This window comes from Eumetopias jubatus, unplaced genomic scaffold (genome assembly GCF_037043125.1).
Source record: "Eumetopias jubatus isolate StellerSeaLion01/CBP00866 unplaced genomic scaffold, mEumJub1_p1.0 scaffold_7, whole genome shotgun sequence".
NCBI lineage: Eukaryota > Metazoa > Chordata > Mammalia > Carnivora > Otariidae > Eumetopias > Eumetopias jubatus.
Genome location: NW_028274813.1, coordinates 36,373,985 through 36,392,280, shown reverse-complemented (window position 1 = coordinate 36,392,280; position 18,296 = coordinate 36,373,985). Strand labels below are relative to the sequence as shown.

Below are 18,296 nucleotides of genomic sequence, written 5' to 3'. Positions count from 1 at the left end.
CTAAGCGTAAACTTCGGAACTTTTGTTTTTTCCATATCTGTTTTCTTTCTTAAGACTAGATTATGCCTCACAATATAATCAGAGATCCTATACTATCTTGCCAAGAAAGGGTTTTTTTGGTGGGATACCAATAAAAGCAATTAAATATTGTATGGAAAAATCATCTTTGATAGTGCCCAAAGATACTTTTGGAAAGTCTTTAAGTAAATAGAAGGAACTGGAATGTTTTCACCAAGAGAAAGAAAAATTATTTATTTGTAAGGTAGACTATTCAGCAATTAATCTTTTTATGTTTTCAGAATTCAGCTGTGGAAGTGGTTTTGTCAAAACAACTTTCTCTGGATGTTCAGGAAAGCATGAAAAACACTGAAGATGAGCATAAAGTCAATGAGCTGCAAAATCAACCTTTAGAATTAGATGTTATGTTAAGAAATGAACAATTAAAAGAGATAGAGGTATGGAAACAAGAAAAACACTGACAACATGATTGCATCATTTATCCAGTACAATACAGTATATTTTAATTACCAGAAACTTGCTTGCACAGAATGAAAAGTCTTATTTAACCTTTGCCTGATGATCAATTTGGCAACTATATAATTATGTACTAATCAGTAAGTTGTATAAATCTTTCCACTTAAAAAGTGGAAGAGTTTAATGAACATTAGTCTTTTTCTTGAAGTTCCTAAAAACTTACTTATTCAGTAACAAAATTTGGAAATTCTGACTTATCATTCCTCTTCTTAGTCAGATGTATTCTTCAGATTCTGACAAATTTACTTTTCCTAATTATCAACATTATGGGGTACTCCTTTGTTTTTACAGCTGTGCTTACATAGCTGTGTTTATGTATTTATATATTTATAGCTATATAATCTAAAAGTCCAATACATGGCCATGTTTTTAAAAAAATGACCCCTACACTTCTAGCTGAGTTTACATAACTGTAAACATATATTTAAAATGGAAAAGAGGGGTGATGTATGTGAATAATAAAAATAAGATATATATATATAAAGGATATATATAAATGGAGTGTATAGAAATCTAGGACAACCTAAAAAAATAAGATAAATCTTCCTTTAGACATTGCAGAACCTTTTAACACAATAGGGAGATCTAATTGCTATCAAATGCTAGACCCACTGTGAGTTTCAGTCTAGATTTTAACAAGATTCTAGCGGAAAAAAAGCTTTAAAATGTCAGCACCTTAGTTTCTCTGTGTGCAAATGAAATATTTAAGCCTATTTTTGGGATAGAACGTGTTATTGGAAAGAAAAAAAGTAATGAGTAAATGAATGAGTATGTATTTACTGATTTCCTTGACTTGTTTTTAGGAATTATATGCCCAGTTGGAAGCAAAGAAAACAGCCATTGAACCACTAGAACAGACTGAGTATCTCAATACAGCAGACTCAAGTGCCTTGGTTCTTCACAATACAGGACATTCTGTGCACCACTTGGACAGTCTGCTTCAGGCACTTATTACTTTGAAGAAAAATAAAGAAAGCCAATATTATCTCCTTAATGATTTTCAGGAACACCTTGCCTCAGTTGAATCCTCAGTGAAAGCGTTGTTGACAGAGAAGGAAAGTCTAAAAGTGTAAGTATAAGAATTTAGGACTTGTGGGGTACCTGGGTGGCTCAGTTGGTTGAACACCTGGCTCTTGGTTTTAGCTCAGGTCATGATCTCAGGGTGCTGGGATCCAGTCTGCATCAGGCTCTACACTTAGCAGGGAATCTGTGTCTGCTTCAGGATTTCTCTCCCTCTGTCCCCTGCTCCACCTCCCCTCCCCCCCCACCCCCCGCTCTCTCTCTCTCTCTCTAAAATAAATAAATAAATCTTAAAAAAAAAAAAAAAGAATTTAGGACTTGCTTTCTTTTTATTCAGGCATAGGCTGCACTACCATAGACAGGCCCCGAGTTTTACGAATTTATACTATGAAAGGATATTATGATTTTAATACTACAGTATGAAATTAATTCCATACAGAAGCCATTGAAGAAAATTGTCAGTTTCATGCAATAAATTTTATATAATTTGTATTGATTTTACAATTAAATTATGCTCATTTTACAAATAATTTATTTAACAATTAATTCACACTAAATTCTGCCAAATAGATTTAGATGCTATGGAATTCAGCACTCTTTTTTTCAAGAGTTTATCCTAAACTGTGGGGGTGGAAAGAAATATTCTATGTATACAGTTGGTTAGTATCCACATAATTGGTTTAAATAGTTTGTAACATACTCAATATATATCTATCCTAATGATTTCTTTTTACATATATATACTCCTTTTGGCTTTGAAAATAATAGCAAATGGTTGCAGATATAGCCTTATTGTGTAAACACTTTCCCACTATTACAAAGGTTGATTTTATAGCTTTGCCTTAATGGGGTTTACTTTCAGTGATCTCCCTTTGAGGAAACAATTTTATACTCAGAAGATTATCCGGGTGATTATACCCTCTTAGTCATAATTGTTGGTAAAATGATAATGACGTGGTTGGATGTTGTGGTGATTTCTTAGTCCTCGACTCAGCTTCGTGCAAATTCTTTACAGTTCAGAGTCCTTTTACAGACACTGTTCCCTTTCACTCTTCACTCCTTCCCTGTGGTTCCACATTTTTATGAAACATTTTATAGGTGAGCTTTCTACACTGTCATATACCAGTGAGAGCCACACTAAACAAGATTCTGATTTTTAAGGACAGAGGGCTCTTAGAGACAACCTAATCTTCTCTTCTGTGAATTCAAAGAAGAATTCATTTCTTCTAATGTCCTCTCACCTCATGTTGATATATAATAAATATTAACAAGCTCCATCTGTTTTTCTGTTTCTAGGGGACCACTGGATAGTGCAGCCTATCTGGACAAAATTAAAACATTCCTGGCATCAGTCGAAAAAGAGAAAGGTTCTTTAAGCAAGATGAAAATCAAGTGGGAAAATTTATCAAACTGTCTGACCGACATGGATAAGAAGTTGCTCGAAAGCCAGATCAAGCAACTTGCACATAGTTGGGAACAAGTGAAACGACTGACTCAAAAGAAGTATTCTCAGCAAGCAGCAGAACATGAGGCATTTACACTTCTCGTGAGCAAGATCCAAGACCTGGACATTGCTTTGCAGCAGCAGCAGCAGCAGTGTCTACAGTTAGGGTTGAACTCTCCAGAAGAAGAGGAGGGAAGTGCAAGCACAGTTGCCTTGGCCACTGAGCTCCGGACCATTAAGCATCGATTTTCCGTTTTAAAGGGGCAAGCTGAATTTCAGATGAAGAGGATCTGGGGAGAAAAAGAAAAGAGTACTTTGGAAGATGCAATGGAGAACTTGCAGAAGCAATTAGAAGCCTTGGAGCCATTAAACATCCAGGTGGAAAATCAATTCCAGAAGGGCGAAATAAGGAACAAGATGAGAGAGATTCTCCTGTGGGTCAAGAATCTGCTAGGTGAACTCACTCCCGCCATTTCCCTTCTCCCAGATGACATTCTTTCACAGATCAGAAAATGCAAGGTGACCCATGATGGCATCCTGGGTAAGCAGCAGGCCGTGGAGTCATTGGTTGAAGAGGTCAAAAATAATATTCCTAACCTTTCAGCAGATGAGAGCCATGATTTAAATCACCTCCTACAGGACTTCCAGAATCAATACCAAATGCTAATTTTAAAATCGACTGAAAGATCACAGCAATTAGAATTTAAATTGGAAGAAAGAAACAGATTTATTGCAGTCATAGAGAAGGTGCAACTTTCGCTTCAAGAAAACGAAGCACTGATAATTCCCAAGATGAAAACAGCCTCCACAGAAACTGAACTGGAACAGGAGCAGGTCACTTTGACGAGTTCTCAGAAGGAATTGCAGGAAGCGCAGAATGTAATCGCAGCCCACTTTCAGGAACAAACAAACCTCTGTAAGGATCTGAGTGTGTTTGAAAGATTATTTCTGGATGACCAACTGAAAAATCTTAAGACTAGAGCCAACAGAATGCAAAGATTCATTCAAAGTAAATGTGATGAAGTAGAACACAAGATACATTTTTACAGAGAATTCCGTGAAAAAGCATCTGTGCTTCAGAAGGAGGTTGACCATATACAGCACAGCGAACTGCTCCTAAATCAAGAAATGAATGAAGATGTTAAAGAGGAACTCTACAGTCTTAAAGACCGAATCATTGGTATTCAGTCTAGTATCCTGCAGGTACTGAAATTCAAAGAAGTGTTTGACTCTATAGGACTAAACTGGGATTGTTCCCAGCTTGACCAATTACAAGCCCTAGTATTTGAAAAAGAAAAGGAACTTGAGGAAAAAATTAAGCAGTTGGACACATTTGTGGCAGAACATGGCAAATACCAAGCATCACTAAGTAAACTGAGGGCTATGGATTTGCAAATTAAGAAAAGGGCTGAAGTGGTATTAGGAATGCCCCATATGTCACCAGAAAGCAATTTGCTCGGTGCTCAAATTTTGAAGCGGAGACTTGAGAAAGCTATGTGCTTGTGTCAAGAGATAATAGAGAAATTAAATGAAAGTAAGGCCTTTGATGACTCATTCAAAGAGAAAGAAATACTCCAAATAAAGCTGTATGTGGAAGAAAATGACAAGTTACACAAGATCCTCCAAAATGGAGTACTAAAATCCCAACCGAAAGAAATGGATGAAAAGAATTTTCAGGACAAACTGGAAAATTCCTTATATGTTTTGAATCAGGTAAAGTCTCAGGTAGAGCAGCCTTTACTTATAAATTTGGACATTGAACATATTCAAAATGAAAAGGAGAATTGCGAAGTGTTCCAAGAGCAAGTTCAGGTGGAAATGGATAGCATGAAAGCTGTGACCCTTATTGAGAAGCAAAGAGAGGAAAATTCTCCTTATGCTTGTGATGTGGAGACAAAATTGCGGGACATTGAAGATCTTCATGTGCAGCTTAATACAAGCATTGGTTTGCGCACGGTAAGTTTTTTTCTTAATTAGGCAGTTAATGCATTTCTTTTATTTCATGATCTTAGGTTTTACTCTAGTTAGTATGTGTGCTTCTTGAGAAGTTATAGGTTCTACATGAACATTCCCCATAGAATAGCCATTTTAAAAACTTGCTGTGGGCCAACTTATGATCCCAACTCATTCTATATCTAACTACGGTCAGTGCCTTAGAGATGGGAAAGAGGAGTGTGACACCTTTAGTTCTGCCCCTTGTAGCCTCTGTTGAGCTCATACAAAATTTGGGTTTTGTTTGTTTTTTTAGAAATAGTGAGGCATAAGAGAAGAAATAGGATGTAGTGAAAAGAACATAACAATAATAACTCCACATCTCTTTAGGACTTTCAGTGTCTAGGCGCTGTACTGAATACTTTGTTTTTAATCCTCACAGCAACTCTGTGAGGTGGGTGCTCTTATGAGCCCCATTTTAAAATAAGGAAATTTAAGTTCAGGAACATCAACCATTTTCTTAGCTCTTACAGCAGTAACAGAACCAGGATTTGCATCAAGATCTGTCTGATTTTAGAGCAGGGGTCATTAAATGAAGGCTCAGGGGCCAAATCTGCCCACAGTGCCTGATTTTGTAAATAAAGTTTTATTGGATGGTGGCCATGCTTACTTCTTTAGAGAATGTCTACGGCTGCTTTCCTGCTACACCAGCAGGGTTGAGTAGTTGTGATAGCCCAGATGGCATGCAAAGCCTAAAATACTTAGTCTGCCCCTTTACAGGAAAAGTTTGTTGACCTCTGTTATAGAATGACTCCAACATACTCCCTCCTTTTCCACAATAATAGGATAGACAGCTTAGGCATTATTGGAACACTTGTACCTAATATAATGCCTTTCACTGTGTTTTCAGAATTGTTGCATTAAATTTATAGAATGGGGGAAATTAACTCCCTTCTTTAATTCAAAGAATTATTAGATAATATTTTTGAAATATTTTAATAGGTTTAAGTGCTATAAATGTAAAGTCATATTATGAATCCTAATATCCTTAATTGAACTTAACCAGTTCTTTATATTGGTACTTAACAAATGTTGAATTTGTTCAACATTTGTTGAACAATAGGGAAGTAAATTCAGTTCTTCTCTACCTGATTTTAATATAGTTTCCAGAAACAATGACATACATCTCCAAAATAATAAGATTAGAGCTGGACTGGAAGTTATTTATTTCAACTATTTGTTATTTCAGTAAGAAGACTAAGGTCTGGAGACATTAGGTAATGTGCTCAAAACTAAAGTTAGTAGCAGAATCATTTCTTTAAAAACACAAGATGTGGGGTACCTGGGTGGCTTAGTTGGTTAAGTGTTTGACTCTTGATCTTAGCTCAGGTCTTGATCTCAGGGTCGTGAGTTTGAGTCCCATCTTGGGTGTAGAGATTACTTAAAATAAATGAATAAAGTTTTAAAAAAATAAAAATAAAAACACAAGAAATTTTTTTGTGTGTGTGTTTTCTTTTAATTCCCCCCAACAAATATTCGTTAAAGTTATATACATTTAATATATTCCGTTGTTTTATTTAATTCATAGTGTAATATAAGAGTTCTAGAACAGGAATATATATCATCAGACATGATTCATGAGATGTATTTTTGAATTTAGAGTGGATTTCTTAGCAAATCTGGAAACAGTTTTTCTTTATGCAAACAATTTATTTGTCTTTAAATACTAGTGTAGTACTGTCAAACTAAAAGTAGGAGTTGCTAGCCCTTATAAGACCCAGACATATTATGAATGCACTGCAAAAATTCCAGAATGATAAAAGTCCCCAGAGTTTGACAGCTTTGTCACAACATTTAATCTCCTATTCACCAGGATATTTTGAATGATGCTTATGAAAGTATGACCCGCTATAATGAGGCAGTCATCAGGGCGATGGGGATCTTTACTACCCGTGAAGCCATTGTTGCATCCCATAAAGTAGACCTTGATAACCCAGAAGAACCACTGGAGATGCCTGGCTGGAAACAAGAGGAATTGCAATCCACAATAGAAGACATCCAGGACCTCACTGAGAAATTGGGGACTATATGCAGCCCTGAAGCCAAACAACAACTCCAGTGTACTATACAGGAGTTAGTTTCTAAGGATTCAGCCATGAGGGAGGCAGCCAAAGTAAAAGAAAGTGAACTAGAAAGGTAGGTACTTCTTTCTAAAGGTAATGCTTTAAGAACAAGATTAAGATTTATTTTTCTTTAAAATTAACATGTACACATTAGAAATAATTTGGAAAATATGGAAAAATATAAAAATCATCTGCAGAAAACCATAGCAAATATTTTATTTTATTTATTTTACTTTTATTCTTATTTAATATTGAGTACATACAACAGAATGTTTATAAAAGTCTGCATATGATATAAAGAATAATGATAAAACAAACAGCTTTGTACACAAAAGTTCAAAGGTAAACATCATGACTTTTGAATTCTTGTGTGTGGTCCTTTCCTCTTCTCAGAATTAACAATTATGTCCAATTTTTTATTTACCATTTTCTTCTTTTTAAAAATTTTACTATGTGTGCCCCATTTTCATATATGTGTATTCTTCTGTCATTGCATTTTTTCAATTGCATCATTATGATGCTGAAGTTTATTCATGTACTTGTCTATAGCAAAATTTGGTCACCCAGCTATTGATAGACATTTGGGTTTTTCTAGTCTGCATTTACAAACACTGCCAATAGGAACATTTTTAAATTCAAGAGCTTCCCTGGAATATATACCAAGGATTGTGATTATTGGGTCAAAAGGTATGCACACCTTACATTTTAAATTCCAAATGATTTTACTTATTTCTACTCAGACTAGTGTTCCAAGAATATTCTGTGTTCCAACTGTTTTATATCCTGACCAATACCCGATGTTGGGAGATTTAATTTTCTTTTTTAAAGATTTTATTTATTTGAGAGAGAGCACAAGTGACAAGCAGAGTCCCTGCTGAGCATGGAGCCTGACACGAGGCTCCATCTCAAGACCCCGAGATCATGACCTGAGCTGAAGTCAGATGCTTAACCAACTGAGCCACCCAGGTGCCCCAAGGGAGTTTTAATTTTTGCCAGTCTGATGGATGAGAAGTGATATTTCATTGTGATTCTAATCTGCATCTCTGTTATTATTAACATATATGAGCCTCTTTTTTGAGTATTTCTTGGTCTTTCATATTTCATCTTCTGAAAAACTGCCTGTTCAAACCATTGCCCAATTTTTATTGGATTGCTCATCTTTTTTTTTTTTTTTGACTTGTAGAGATTTATGCTATATTTTGGAAGCTCGTCTTTTGTTATATATGTTACAAATATCTTTACTGAGAGGGTTTCCTATTAAATACCTATCCTGGGTTGAGGCTTTATCCTTTGGCCCCCAGCATTCCAGGAAAGGGCTAATAAAACTGAAACTCAGCAAATGCCCTCAAAGTGAAAAACTGTCCTTAGGGCTCAGCTTATTTCTCTCTATTTCTACTTTCATATAGTTTGGGGTCTCTGAATACTCCTTAATTCCTTTCCAGTTTATTATTTTTTTTGAATAATTTTTTAAAAATATACTTGATACTCAATTTTTAATTGTTTAGGGGTTTAGACTGTATCAATTTTCTACATATAATTTTATTCATAGTGTTTTTCAATATAGCACATTATGCTCTATAAAAATGGGCTGCTGCCTTACCTTTACTTTATAACATGTGCTCTTTTCCTTATTGTAACAAAACTTCATAAAAGTAATTGCATTTGCTATAAAATATTTTACAAAATGGATTGTTGTAATTTACTTAACCATATCTTTTGTTACATGTAAAGTATATTCAAATTTTTGCCATTTTAATTACAATAAGTAAACAGATTTTACTGTGTAAAAGGTTTTATCAGGTTTAGGATAAATTCCTACTTTGAGGATTAATTCCTTAAGATAAATTGTGGAAGTTGAATTAATGGTTCAAAAGATATGAGCATTTTTAAGACTAAGTGGTTTTCTACAAGAAATTCAAAATTTCAATGAAGAATTTATACTTCATTAGCAGTGTTAAAGAATGCAGTTTTACAGTTTAGGCATTTTTTAAAAGATTTTTAAATTTTATCTGAGAGAGAGAGAGACAGAGGGAGAGAGAGCACAAGCAGGGAGAAGGACAGAGGGAGAAAGAGAAGCAGACTCCTATGGAGCAGGGGCCCACACAGGGCTCAATCTCAAGACCCTGGGATTTTGACCTGAGCCAATGGCAGATGCTTAACCAACTAAGCCACACAGGTGCCCCTACAGTTTAGGTGTTTTGAGAACAGTCTTATCTGCCTGTTAAGTTTGCATTAAAAGTCTCATACAGGTCCCTGGGAGGAGGAGACAGTCAATAAAAATTTGGTGAAAAACATTGAATAGCACAAAGAGAATTACATACTGTTAAGTGTTCAGAATTCATTCTGGGAAGTCCAGAATTTATTGTATTAAATAAAATTTAATAACACCTTTTTTCCCCTAACTGTGCTTCACAGGTGTCTTGAGAATTACAAATGCTACAGAAAAATTAAAGAGAAAATTTGCACTAACCTAAGCCAAATGGAGGCAGTTCTTGGGCAGTCCATGTTTCCCTTGCCAGCATCTTACAAAGAAGCTTTAGAGCGCTTGGAACAGAGCAAGGTATTTGCACATCTCTAGTAAGACTGTATGCAGAAAATTGACAGAGCAGGTGGCGACAGCAGGGAATGTGACTCTGTTTTGATCCACAGAAATCTTCAGCCTGAGTGGTACACTCAAGAAAACACCCCAAACCAAACACCAAGGGGAAACATGAAACAGTGATTCCAAGAGAGTTCATCAGTTGGGTTCATGAGACTGTAGCAAACCTACTGGTGTAGCAAACTGTTCTTAGTGATCACTCTTTTTCTTTTTCAAGATTGATTGATTGATTTGAGAGAGAGAGAGAGTGTGTGCGAGAGGATGTGTGAGCGAGTGGGAGGGGAGGCAAACGGAGAGGGACAGACCCTCAAGCAGACTCCCGCTAAGTGGGGAGCCTGCGACGGGGGTCGATCATAAAACCCTGATATCAAGACTTGAGCAGAAATCAAGAGTGAGATGCTCAACCAACTGAGCCACTCAGGCACCCCAGTGCCTCTTTCTAAAGCTTTACCTTTCATGTTATTTTGTTGGATGTTGCTGGATCAATGACAGAGAATTTAATGCAACTATCATAAGTCTAAACTCTGGCTACTTCTTATTCTTACTATTTAATTTTTATATTTGCTTATTTTCATCTGTTAGAATCTATGGTATTATGTTATTAGGATTTTAATGAAAACATTCTAAATTATCTATGCTTAACATCTGTCCCCAAACAAACAAAAACAAAAACCCTAAGTAATGCATTGGTGTTGATAAGTATAGTGCAAATTAACAACCTAGTGAAATAATGAGACTTATATTAAAATAACAATGAACTTTTAGGATGTTTACCTTTCAAAACACTTTCTTACTTGGAAGAATTGGTTTATGGGTCATTTTTGTCACCGTAGTTCCAAATTCATGGGCAACACAATAATACATAGGTAATTCTAATCTGTCTCAAATTGACTTCCAAAAGGACTAAAAAATAGACCATGTAATACTTATGGATGATTTAAAGAGTCATCAATTGTTCAAGATCTTAAGAAGTTTATAAGTCTCCGAAAAATTAATAGACACTGTATTCCTCCTATTCCTTTTCTTTCCTAAGGTTTTGGGGTCAAATCTTCTATCAACCAAAGAAGAGTTCATGAAACTACGTCAGGTCCTCAGACACCTGAGACCCTCATGCACAGACAATGATGACATGTGTTTGCTCAGAACCACGGCAGCTCTGTGGGACAAATGGTTGAGTTTGCTGGAGGCTGCTAAAGAGTGGGAGATATGGTGTGAAGAACTGAAGTGGGAGTGGAAATTTGTCAGTGAAGAAGTAAGTGCTTCATTTTCAACAATCAAGCCAGTTTCCTAGCAAATGTCATTTAAATTGTTTTGTTACTTTCATTTTGTTTTTATATAAAACAAGTCCAAGTCCTCAACTGTACCGTTTGTTTATATCACATATACGTAACACATAAATGTTATAGAGGTCAGGTCCTAGTAAAACAATCTCCAAGAAATGATTCAAATTCTTTCTTAATATAAGTGCTGTTTTTTTGGTATCAGGTAATTCTTATAAATAAGTACTTGCTCATTTGGGCTTTAAAATCTTTATTGTGTATCTAAGTTAATCCCTCTTAAAATGACTGTCTCTACATAACACTAAAGGTTAGAATTAAGTAATATTCATTATAACCAGCCAATTTTGAAGTTAACTACAATGGTTAACTATGGAAATTAACTCCAATTAATTGTTAACTATGAACTTAAAAATATGTATGTTGCTCTTTCTGAAAACTCTTAAAGAAAACCTCCGTAATATATATCAATCACAGATGTTAATTTAAGCATGATTCTAGATTTAAGCCATCACATGTATTTAGAAAATTTAAGATAGTATAAAGTTATCTTAGGGTATCTTTCCAAAGGATCAGGTATAAATGAAGTACAAATCAGAACATTAAATGAAAACCCTTCTCTCTTATTCATGCCAAAATTCCTGCTAAATTTACTTAAGAGAGAAATACAATGAATCAATACTTGATCGGGGATAGGTCACACTTTGGGATGTAAATGTTTAGCACTAGCATATCTTTCTGCTTCAAACTTGGTGTTCTTGCTTTTTGCCCTGTTGCATCCAAGAGAGCGAGATGGGTCACCAACATCTCTATTGGAGCCATTGGAGAAAATTTGGCCAGGGTTCTCATTCTTGCCATGTCTGCTCAAACCAGCATGGTCTGATCTGGAAACAATGGCTTCAGTATGTGCCTCCAGTGTTTCCATCAGTACTGGGAGGATACAGGTTTCATTAAGTTGGATTAAGTGAACTTCCTTGAATGGGTCATCTAAGATACCTACCTTACTACAGATACCCAAGATACCTACCCTAGTGCTACATAAAATACATAAAATAAAATATTTGTACATAGAATAAAAATACTTCACTTAAGAAAAGCAACTTGATATTCTTGAAAATGAGTATTATTTTGGTTGTGCTAGTAGGGTTTGATTAGTAAATAGACTCTTGAATGTTAAAACTTGAAGAAACTTTGTAAGTTACTGCTTTTGGCCCCCTTCTTTCCCATTCGTATTGTAACAGTTTATTGGGTTCCTGCAGTAGGCCGTGTGCTGTCCTAAGAAGGCAGTTCGCACATGATGCCACCAAGTCCTTGCATTGCTGTCAGGAGTTAAATATTATTACCATTTTATTGATGGGGATACTGAGGCACTGAGAGATTTCTGTTGGCACAAGACCTCCCAGCGAGTGATTGAGCTGGGGCTGTGGACTGGGGCCATATCTGTTTTGCTCACTGCTCTAACTTTAGAATCTGACTGGGGCCTTGCATGTAGTGGGCAGTTAGTGAGTATTTCTTGAGAAACAGCTCTTCTTGAAACCCAGGTCTAGGCTAATTCTAAGCTTTTGTTCTCTCTATTTGCAATTATACCTGTTTAATTCAGACCCCATTCATTTAGAACTTTGTAATTATTCATAGAAGCATTTGACAATATCTGGTGACAGTGTGTTTTTTAAAGAGTAGCACAAACAAAATATGTGCTTGTGTAATAACAATAACAACTATAACACTTAGTGGGCAGGTATGGAGCATGTGTTGGGCAGAATTCTAAGCACTTTATTTTATTATCATTTATTCTCACAAGAGTCCTATGAGCTGGATATTTTTATTTTATCCTCATTTTGTAGATGAGTAAAGTGAGACACAGTGAGATTGAGTAACTTGCCCAAATGCACGAGTGGTAGAAGAGTCAAACTTACACTCCGGTGTTTTTAATGATGAAACTATCAACTTAAATGATATTTACACACACCAAATTGATGTAGGATTTTAAAATAGCTTGTATCCATTTACTAAAAATGATACCATCTAAACACCTGTACATGCAAGATCCTGTTAGCATGGTTGGTGCTTTCATATGTGACAAAATGAATTTCTTTTTTTAAGATGTGGATAATAGTATAATAATCCAGTATCTTTATGGCATAAAGGTTTTGGATAAGTAGATTTTCAGAAACTTAAATATTGTGTTTAAATTTGTAACTTAAAATATCAATTGGAAATTTTGATTTGCCTTTTTCCGCCCCCCCACCCCAAATTTTACCTTCCTGTTTTCTTAAACAGAATCTGCTTGATTTAATTATTCATCTCTGGTTATTCAGAGTCATCATTTTTGTTTCGGTGATCATAATGGGTTGGAATAAAGTCATACTTTCAAAGATTATTGGAGGTATAAGACTGGCTTCTTCCCCATGTACCAAAGTCCAAAAGACTTTTATTAATTCCTGATTCTTCTGGTTATGGGTTTTTCAGTCTCCTTCACTCTGTTTACTTATGGTGCAACTATGGCTCCTTCTCCCTTTCTAGACTCTATAATTGACTGTGAACCTAAAAGTTTTATAACCATATTTTTAGAATTCTGTGTCCAAGGGAAATCATTCAGGGGCTTCAGAGCTTCTTCTAGATGGAAGAGTGAATGCATAATTTCTGTAGCAACTATTTTACTGATTTGGGAGCTGTCTTCATCCTTTTTAACATTAAGTTTGTTGAGTTTTGATGAACACAGTCACATGATCACCAATGAATCTAAATGAAGATTTAGTACATTTTCGTCACCCCAGAAAGTTCTCTTATGCCCCTCTGTAATCAGCCCCTTCTGTCACCCCTGACGACCATTAATCTGGCTTGCCATTTCCAGAATGTCATATAAATGGACTGGAGTAGTTTGTGCCTTTTGAGTTTGGCATCTTTTCCCTAAGCATTATGCATGAGATGCATACTTATTGCTGTTTGTATCAGTAGTTCATTTCTCTTAATTCCTGAGTAATACTGGACTGGGTTTGATTATCTGTCACAAGTTGAAGTATTGTCTGGCTTTTGAGTAAAATTGTCCTGATAAAAATTATTCCCCCCCTCCCTCCTTGTGTGCCCCTCCTTAATCACTTATCAACTTATATCAGACAGCAGAGGCTGAAATGGGGCTCGTAGGCAGGTGGTTTATTTTGGAAAGTGATCTCAGGGAACAGGGGTGGAGGATGAGGAGAACTGGAATGTGAAAGGTCAGAACCTTTCGGTGCTTTACGCTTCTTGGGTTGTGGTTGCGGTGGTGGCTCTGGCATGGAAGCACCACTGGCATGGAAGCACCAAGAGATGCTCCATTAAGTTCTGGGTTACAGACATACTTCTTTCAACTCTGATGTCTAATAGAAACCCTAGGTGTACAATTATCTCTGACAATACAGCAGTTCCTTTCTTTGCTTGCTGGTTCTCTGGCAGGGAGGTTGCAAAACAACCCAGTGGAACCCTCTTATCTCATTCCCTGGTGGAAATGTAGCTGCCTGCCTAAGAACTAGCACTTCTAATCCAACAGAATTTAGGTTTGAGGTGGTTGAAAGCATACATTCTGTAACTAGGTCTTTTGGAGAGGGGCTGTCTATACATATATCCATGTATTCTAGTGACCGGGGACTCAATTGGATCATATGGCCCAAGTGAGAGGGCAGCTTATACCATTGCCTGACCTGCTGCAGACCTCCCTCAACATTGGCAGCATTCTGATAAATGGGTCTGAGCAATATTCTCAAGGATAGCATATACTGCCTCCAAAATCCCAATGGACACATCCAGTGTTGGGCCTCTTTCTTAATGCTAGAGCTACAGGATTGAACGACTTGATCTTTATGTTATGGAATTCTGGCATGCCCTAGACCACTGAGCTCCTGGAAACTTAATTTATGCTGGAATTCCTAAATTTTCATAGGCTTTATTTTTTACCCTTTGGCATCCAGGTTTTCATTTACCATTTCAGTTAGCGTTGAATAAATGTAGTTGCCTAGTGTGATATTCTGTAATGTCAAGATTGCCAGATGCCTGACTCAGTTTGAACGTTAGAGCAGGAGAGTTGACAGGCTTAGGGCAGAATGTGGTAAATGTATGGTGCAGCTAAGGTGAGGGCCACGGTGTTTGAAGAGGTGCATTAGAGGGATCTGATTTTCTGTGTCTTCGTTCTGGGGTCAAAGATGATAGAACTCCATTTTGCTGATACGCGATGTTATGTATTTCTGGGTTCTGCACATCACCGTGTTGACAAACACATGATTAGTTAGGCCTGCTTTCCCTTTGGTGTAGGTGTTAGGGTAACAAGGAAGTACCGGACTTACTTGTTTGAGCATATAGGAATAGGGTGTGAAAGAAAAGACCCCTGTAGAAAAATTACCCAGCAGTTGCCCAACCTTTTATATAATAGTTGCAGTTTGGTGGCGCTCATTCTAACTGGCTTATAGATATCTCAAGAGAAATAACTGCTTTCTGCAGCTGAAATCTGAAGGAGAGAGAAATTATTTATGAAAATATTCAACAGTGTTTCCTTCAGCTCACGACAGTAATACTTCATTTTAATCTCATATCTGCATGATCAATGGCTGGGAACTCTGGGATTCCAATAGTGCAGGAATAATATTCCCAGCTAGAGGAAGACAGATACCACTTTGAGCGAGGATATGGCATTAGGAACCCTGAACAGCCATTATACAAAAATTATGATGGCCAAGGTATGTTTCAGCTCCTTAAATGGTCCGAGTACATTTTTATTATTTCAGTTCTCTTTTTTTGTTTGTTGAATTAGATTGAACGGGAAGCAATTATTTTAGATAATCTTCAAGAGGATCTCTCTGAAATTTCAAAAGCAAAAGAGGCAGCCACTACAGAAGAGCTTTGTGAGCTGCAAGATTCTTTATGCCGTTACCAAGAAAATGTAGAGAAGCAGCAGCTGTTACTGACCTTACTTCTTCAGCGCATGAGAAGTATCCAGAATGCTCCCCAAAGCTTAGAGGCTATAGAGATGATTCCAGCATTTCAAGAGATTACATCAATGCAGGAACAATGCAACAAGTAAGACTTATAAAAAACTATTAAGGGGGGCGCCTGGGTGGCTCAGTTGGTTGAGCGACTGCCTTCGGCTCAGGTCATGATCCTGGAGTCCCGGGATCGAGTCCCACATCAGGCTCCCTGCTTAGCGGGGAGTCTGCTTCTCCCTCTCCCACTCCCCTTGCTTGTGTTCCTGCTCTCGCTATCGCTAACTCTCTGAAAATAAATAAAATCTTAAAAAAAAAAAAAAACTATTAAGGAAACGCACCTGACAATTTAGGCTTAAAATTTCTTGATTTTGAAAATATAAAAATATAGCGTAATGACAAATGATATGATAGAATTGGGTTAATGCAGAAAAGTATAAAAAGGGTTGGAATGGTACATACCCTGTGGAAAATAGTATGGAGGTTCCTCACAAAATTAAAAATAGAAATACCATATGCTCTAAGAATCCCACTATTGGGTATTTGCCCAGGGAAAATGAAAACATTACCTCAAAAGATACATGCACCCCTATGTTTATTGCAGCATTATTACAATAGCCAAGACATGGAAGCAACCAAAGTGTCCATCAACAGACAAAAGGATAAGGAAAATATGGTATATGTACCCAATGAAATATTACACAGCCATAGAAAAGGATGAGTTCATGCCACTTGAGACAACATGAATGGACCTAGAGGGTATTATACTAAGTGAAATAAGTCAGTCTGAGAAAGACAAATACCATATGACTTCACTCATAAACTGGATCTCAAAAAAAAAAAAAGAATAAACAAAAAGCAGAACTGGAGGGGAGGGAGGGAGGTGGATGGGCAAAATGGGTGAAGGGGAGTGGGAGATATAGGCCTTCAGTTATGGACTAAGTTGGAATAAAAAGCAGATCATAAGGAATACAGTTAATTGTAATAGCAATGTAATGGGACAGATGGCAGCTATACTTGTGGTGAGCATAGAATAATGTATAAACCTGTCAAATCACTACATTGTACACCGGAAACAAATGTAGCATTGTGTGTCAACTATACTCAAGAAAAGCCGGGGATGGGGGGGCGATGGAAAAGATTAATAACAATAAAAACAAGCCCATGTTCTCCACCCTGGTATCATTGAGGATGAATATCCTTTGAATTTTTTTCTTAATGTTTGCTGTTTTTCTGTTTGAGTAATAGATATTCACTATAGGAAGTTTAGGGAATGTGGAAAGTTATAAAGATTAATATAAATCCCCCTTTAATTTTACCATTTAACAATAATCACTGCCAGTCACTCACCTTTTTTACTATGATTGTATTTTTAAACAAATTATAATACTATACTGTTTTGTTGTCTGCTAAATGATTTATCAGCATATCATGTTAATTTGCCTATGCCATTAAATGTTCCTTAAAACATAACTATGTAATATTTCACATGTGAATATGCCATAATTTATTTAACCAAAGCCCTAATATAGAACTTTTAAATTATACATAATCTTTTTTTTTACTTTTGTAAAAACACTGTAGTGAATATTCTTATGCTAGAATCTCTGTCTGCATCTGTGATTAATTCTTTGAGAAAGACGCCAAGAAGAATGATGGGGTCAAAGGATATAATATATTTATGGCTAGAAATACTTACCAAATAGCTCTCAGGAAAGATTGTACCCTCTTAAACTTCTCTACTAGTAAGGTGGCTACATCTACAGCAAATGGGGTCGGCGGAGATAAAAAGGCAAATGGGGTCATCTATCCCCAAAAGCCCACTGGTGACTCCATTCTCACCTCTGGGTCATATTCAGTTGAACTCAAGGATCACATGGAGGAAAGTAGGATGGAGAGAGCAATTGGAATGTAAAGTGTGAAAAGAGGATATTTTGAGATGGAAGTTTAGAGAGGTTTTTGATTGATAGAATTTGGTATATGTTTGTATATGTAGTAAATAAATCATTGAAAACTGGTACTTTTTGCTCAGGAAAAAAAATCTTCTTTTGTGAACTATGCAGACACTGTGTTAATTGTTGAAATAAAACTATCTCACAAGAAAGCAGGATAGAGACACAATTTTATTTTGATGTTGTATGTTAGGCTTTTTCAGAAAGCTCAAGAAAATAAGGAATTGATGGAGAATGAAATCCAAGAAAGACATTCTTTCACAAAAGAAATAATTACTTTGAAGAATTTATTTCAACAGACTGCAACTTCTTTTCAAAATATGGAATTACAAGACCACCCAGAAAAGGCAGAACAGTTTGAGGTAAGTGAGGAATGAAGTGAGGAACCAGTGAATGTGGCCGACACAGGTCTGCAATCTTGAATCCAGAGTCCTTGGGGCAGAGGTAACTTTGTGACTAGAGTGGA

At 36.4% G+C, this 18,296-nt stretch overlaps 1 protein-coding gene and 1 pseudogene across 1 annotated transcript in view; both read left to right on the top strand.

Annotated features, from left to right (window-relative positions):
* Nucleotides 1-18,296, top strand: part of SYNE2 (spectrin repeat containing nuclear envelope protein 2) — a 261,213-nt gene that overhangs the window by 112,907 nt on the left and 130,010 nt on the right. The window contains exons 45-52 of the mRNA XM_028101704.2: nucleotides 300-455; nucleotides 1,338-1,603; nucleotides 2,851-4,954; nucleotides 6,804-7,126; nucleotides 9,469-9,613; nucleotides 10,686-10,904; nucleotides 15,710-15,975; nucleotides 18,024-18,192. Coding sequence (XP_027957505.2) covers nucleotides 300-455; nucleotides 1,338-1,603; nucleotides 2,851-4,954; nucleotides 6,804-7,126; nucleotides 9,469-9,613; nucleotides 10,686-10,904; nucleotides 15,710-15,975; nucleotides 18,024-18,192 — 3,648 coding nt within the window. The remainder of the gene's footprint in view (nucleotides 1-299; nucleotides 456-1,337; nucleotides 1,604-2,850; nucleotides 4,955-6,803; nucleotides 7,127-9,468; nucleotides 9,614-10,685; nucleotides 10,905-15,709; nucleotides 15,976-18,023; nucleotides 18,193-18,296) is intronic.
* Nucleotides 11,722-11,893, top strand: LOC114207718 (small ribosomal subunit protein uS14 pseudogene; annotated as a pseudogene).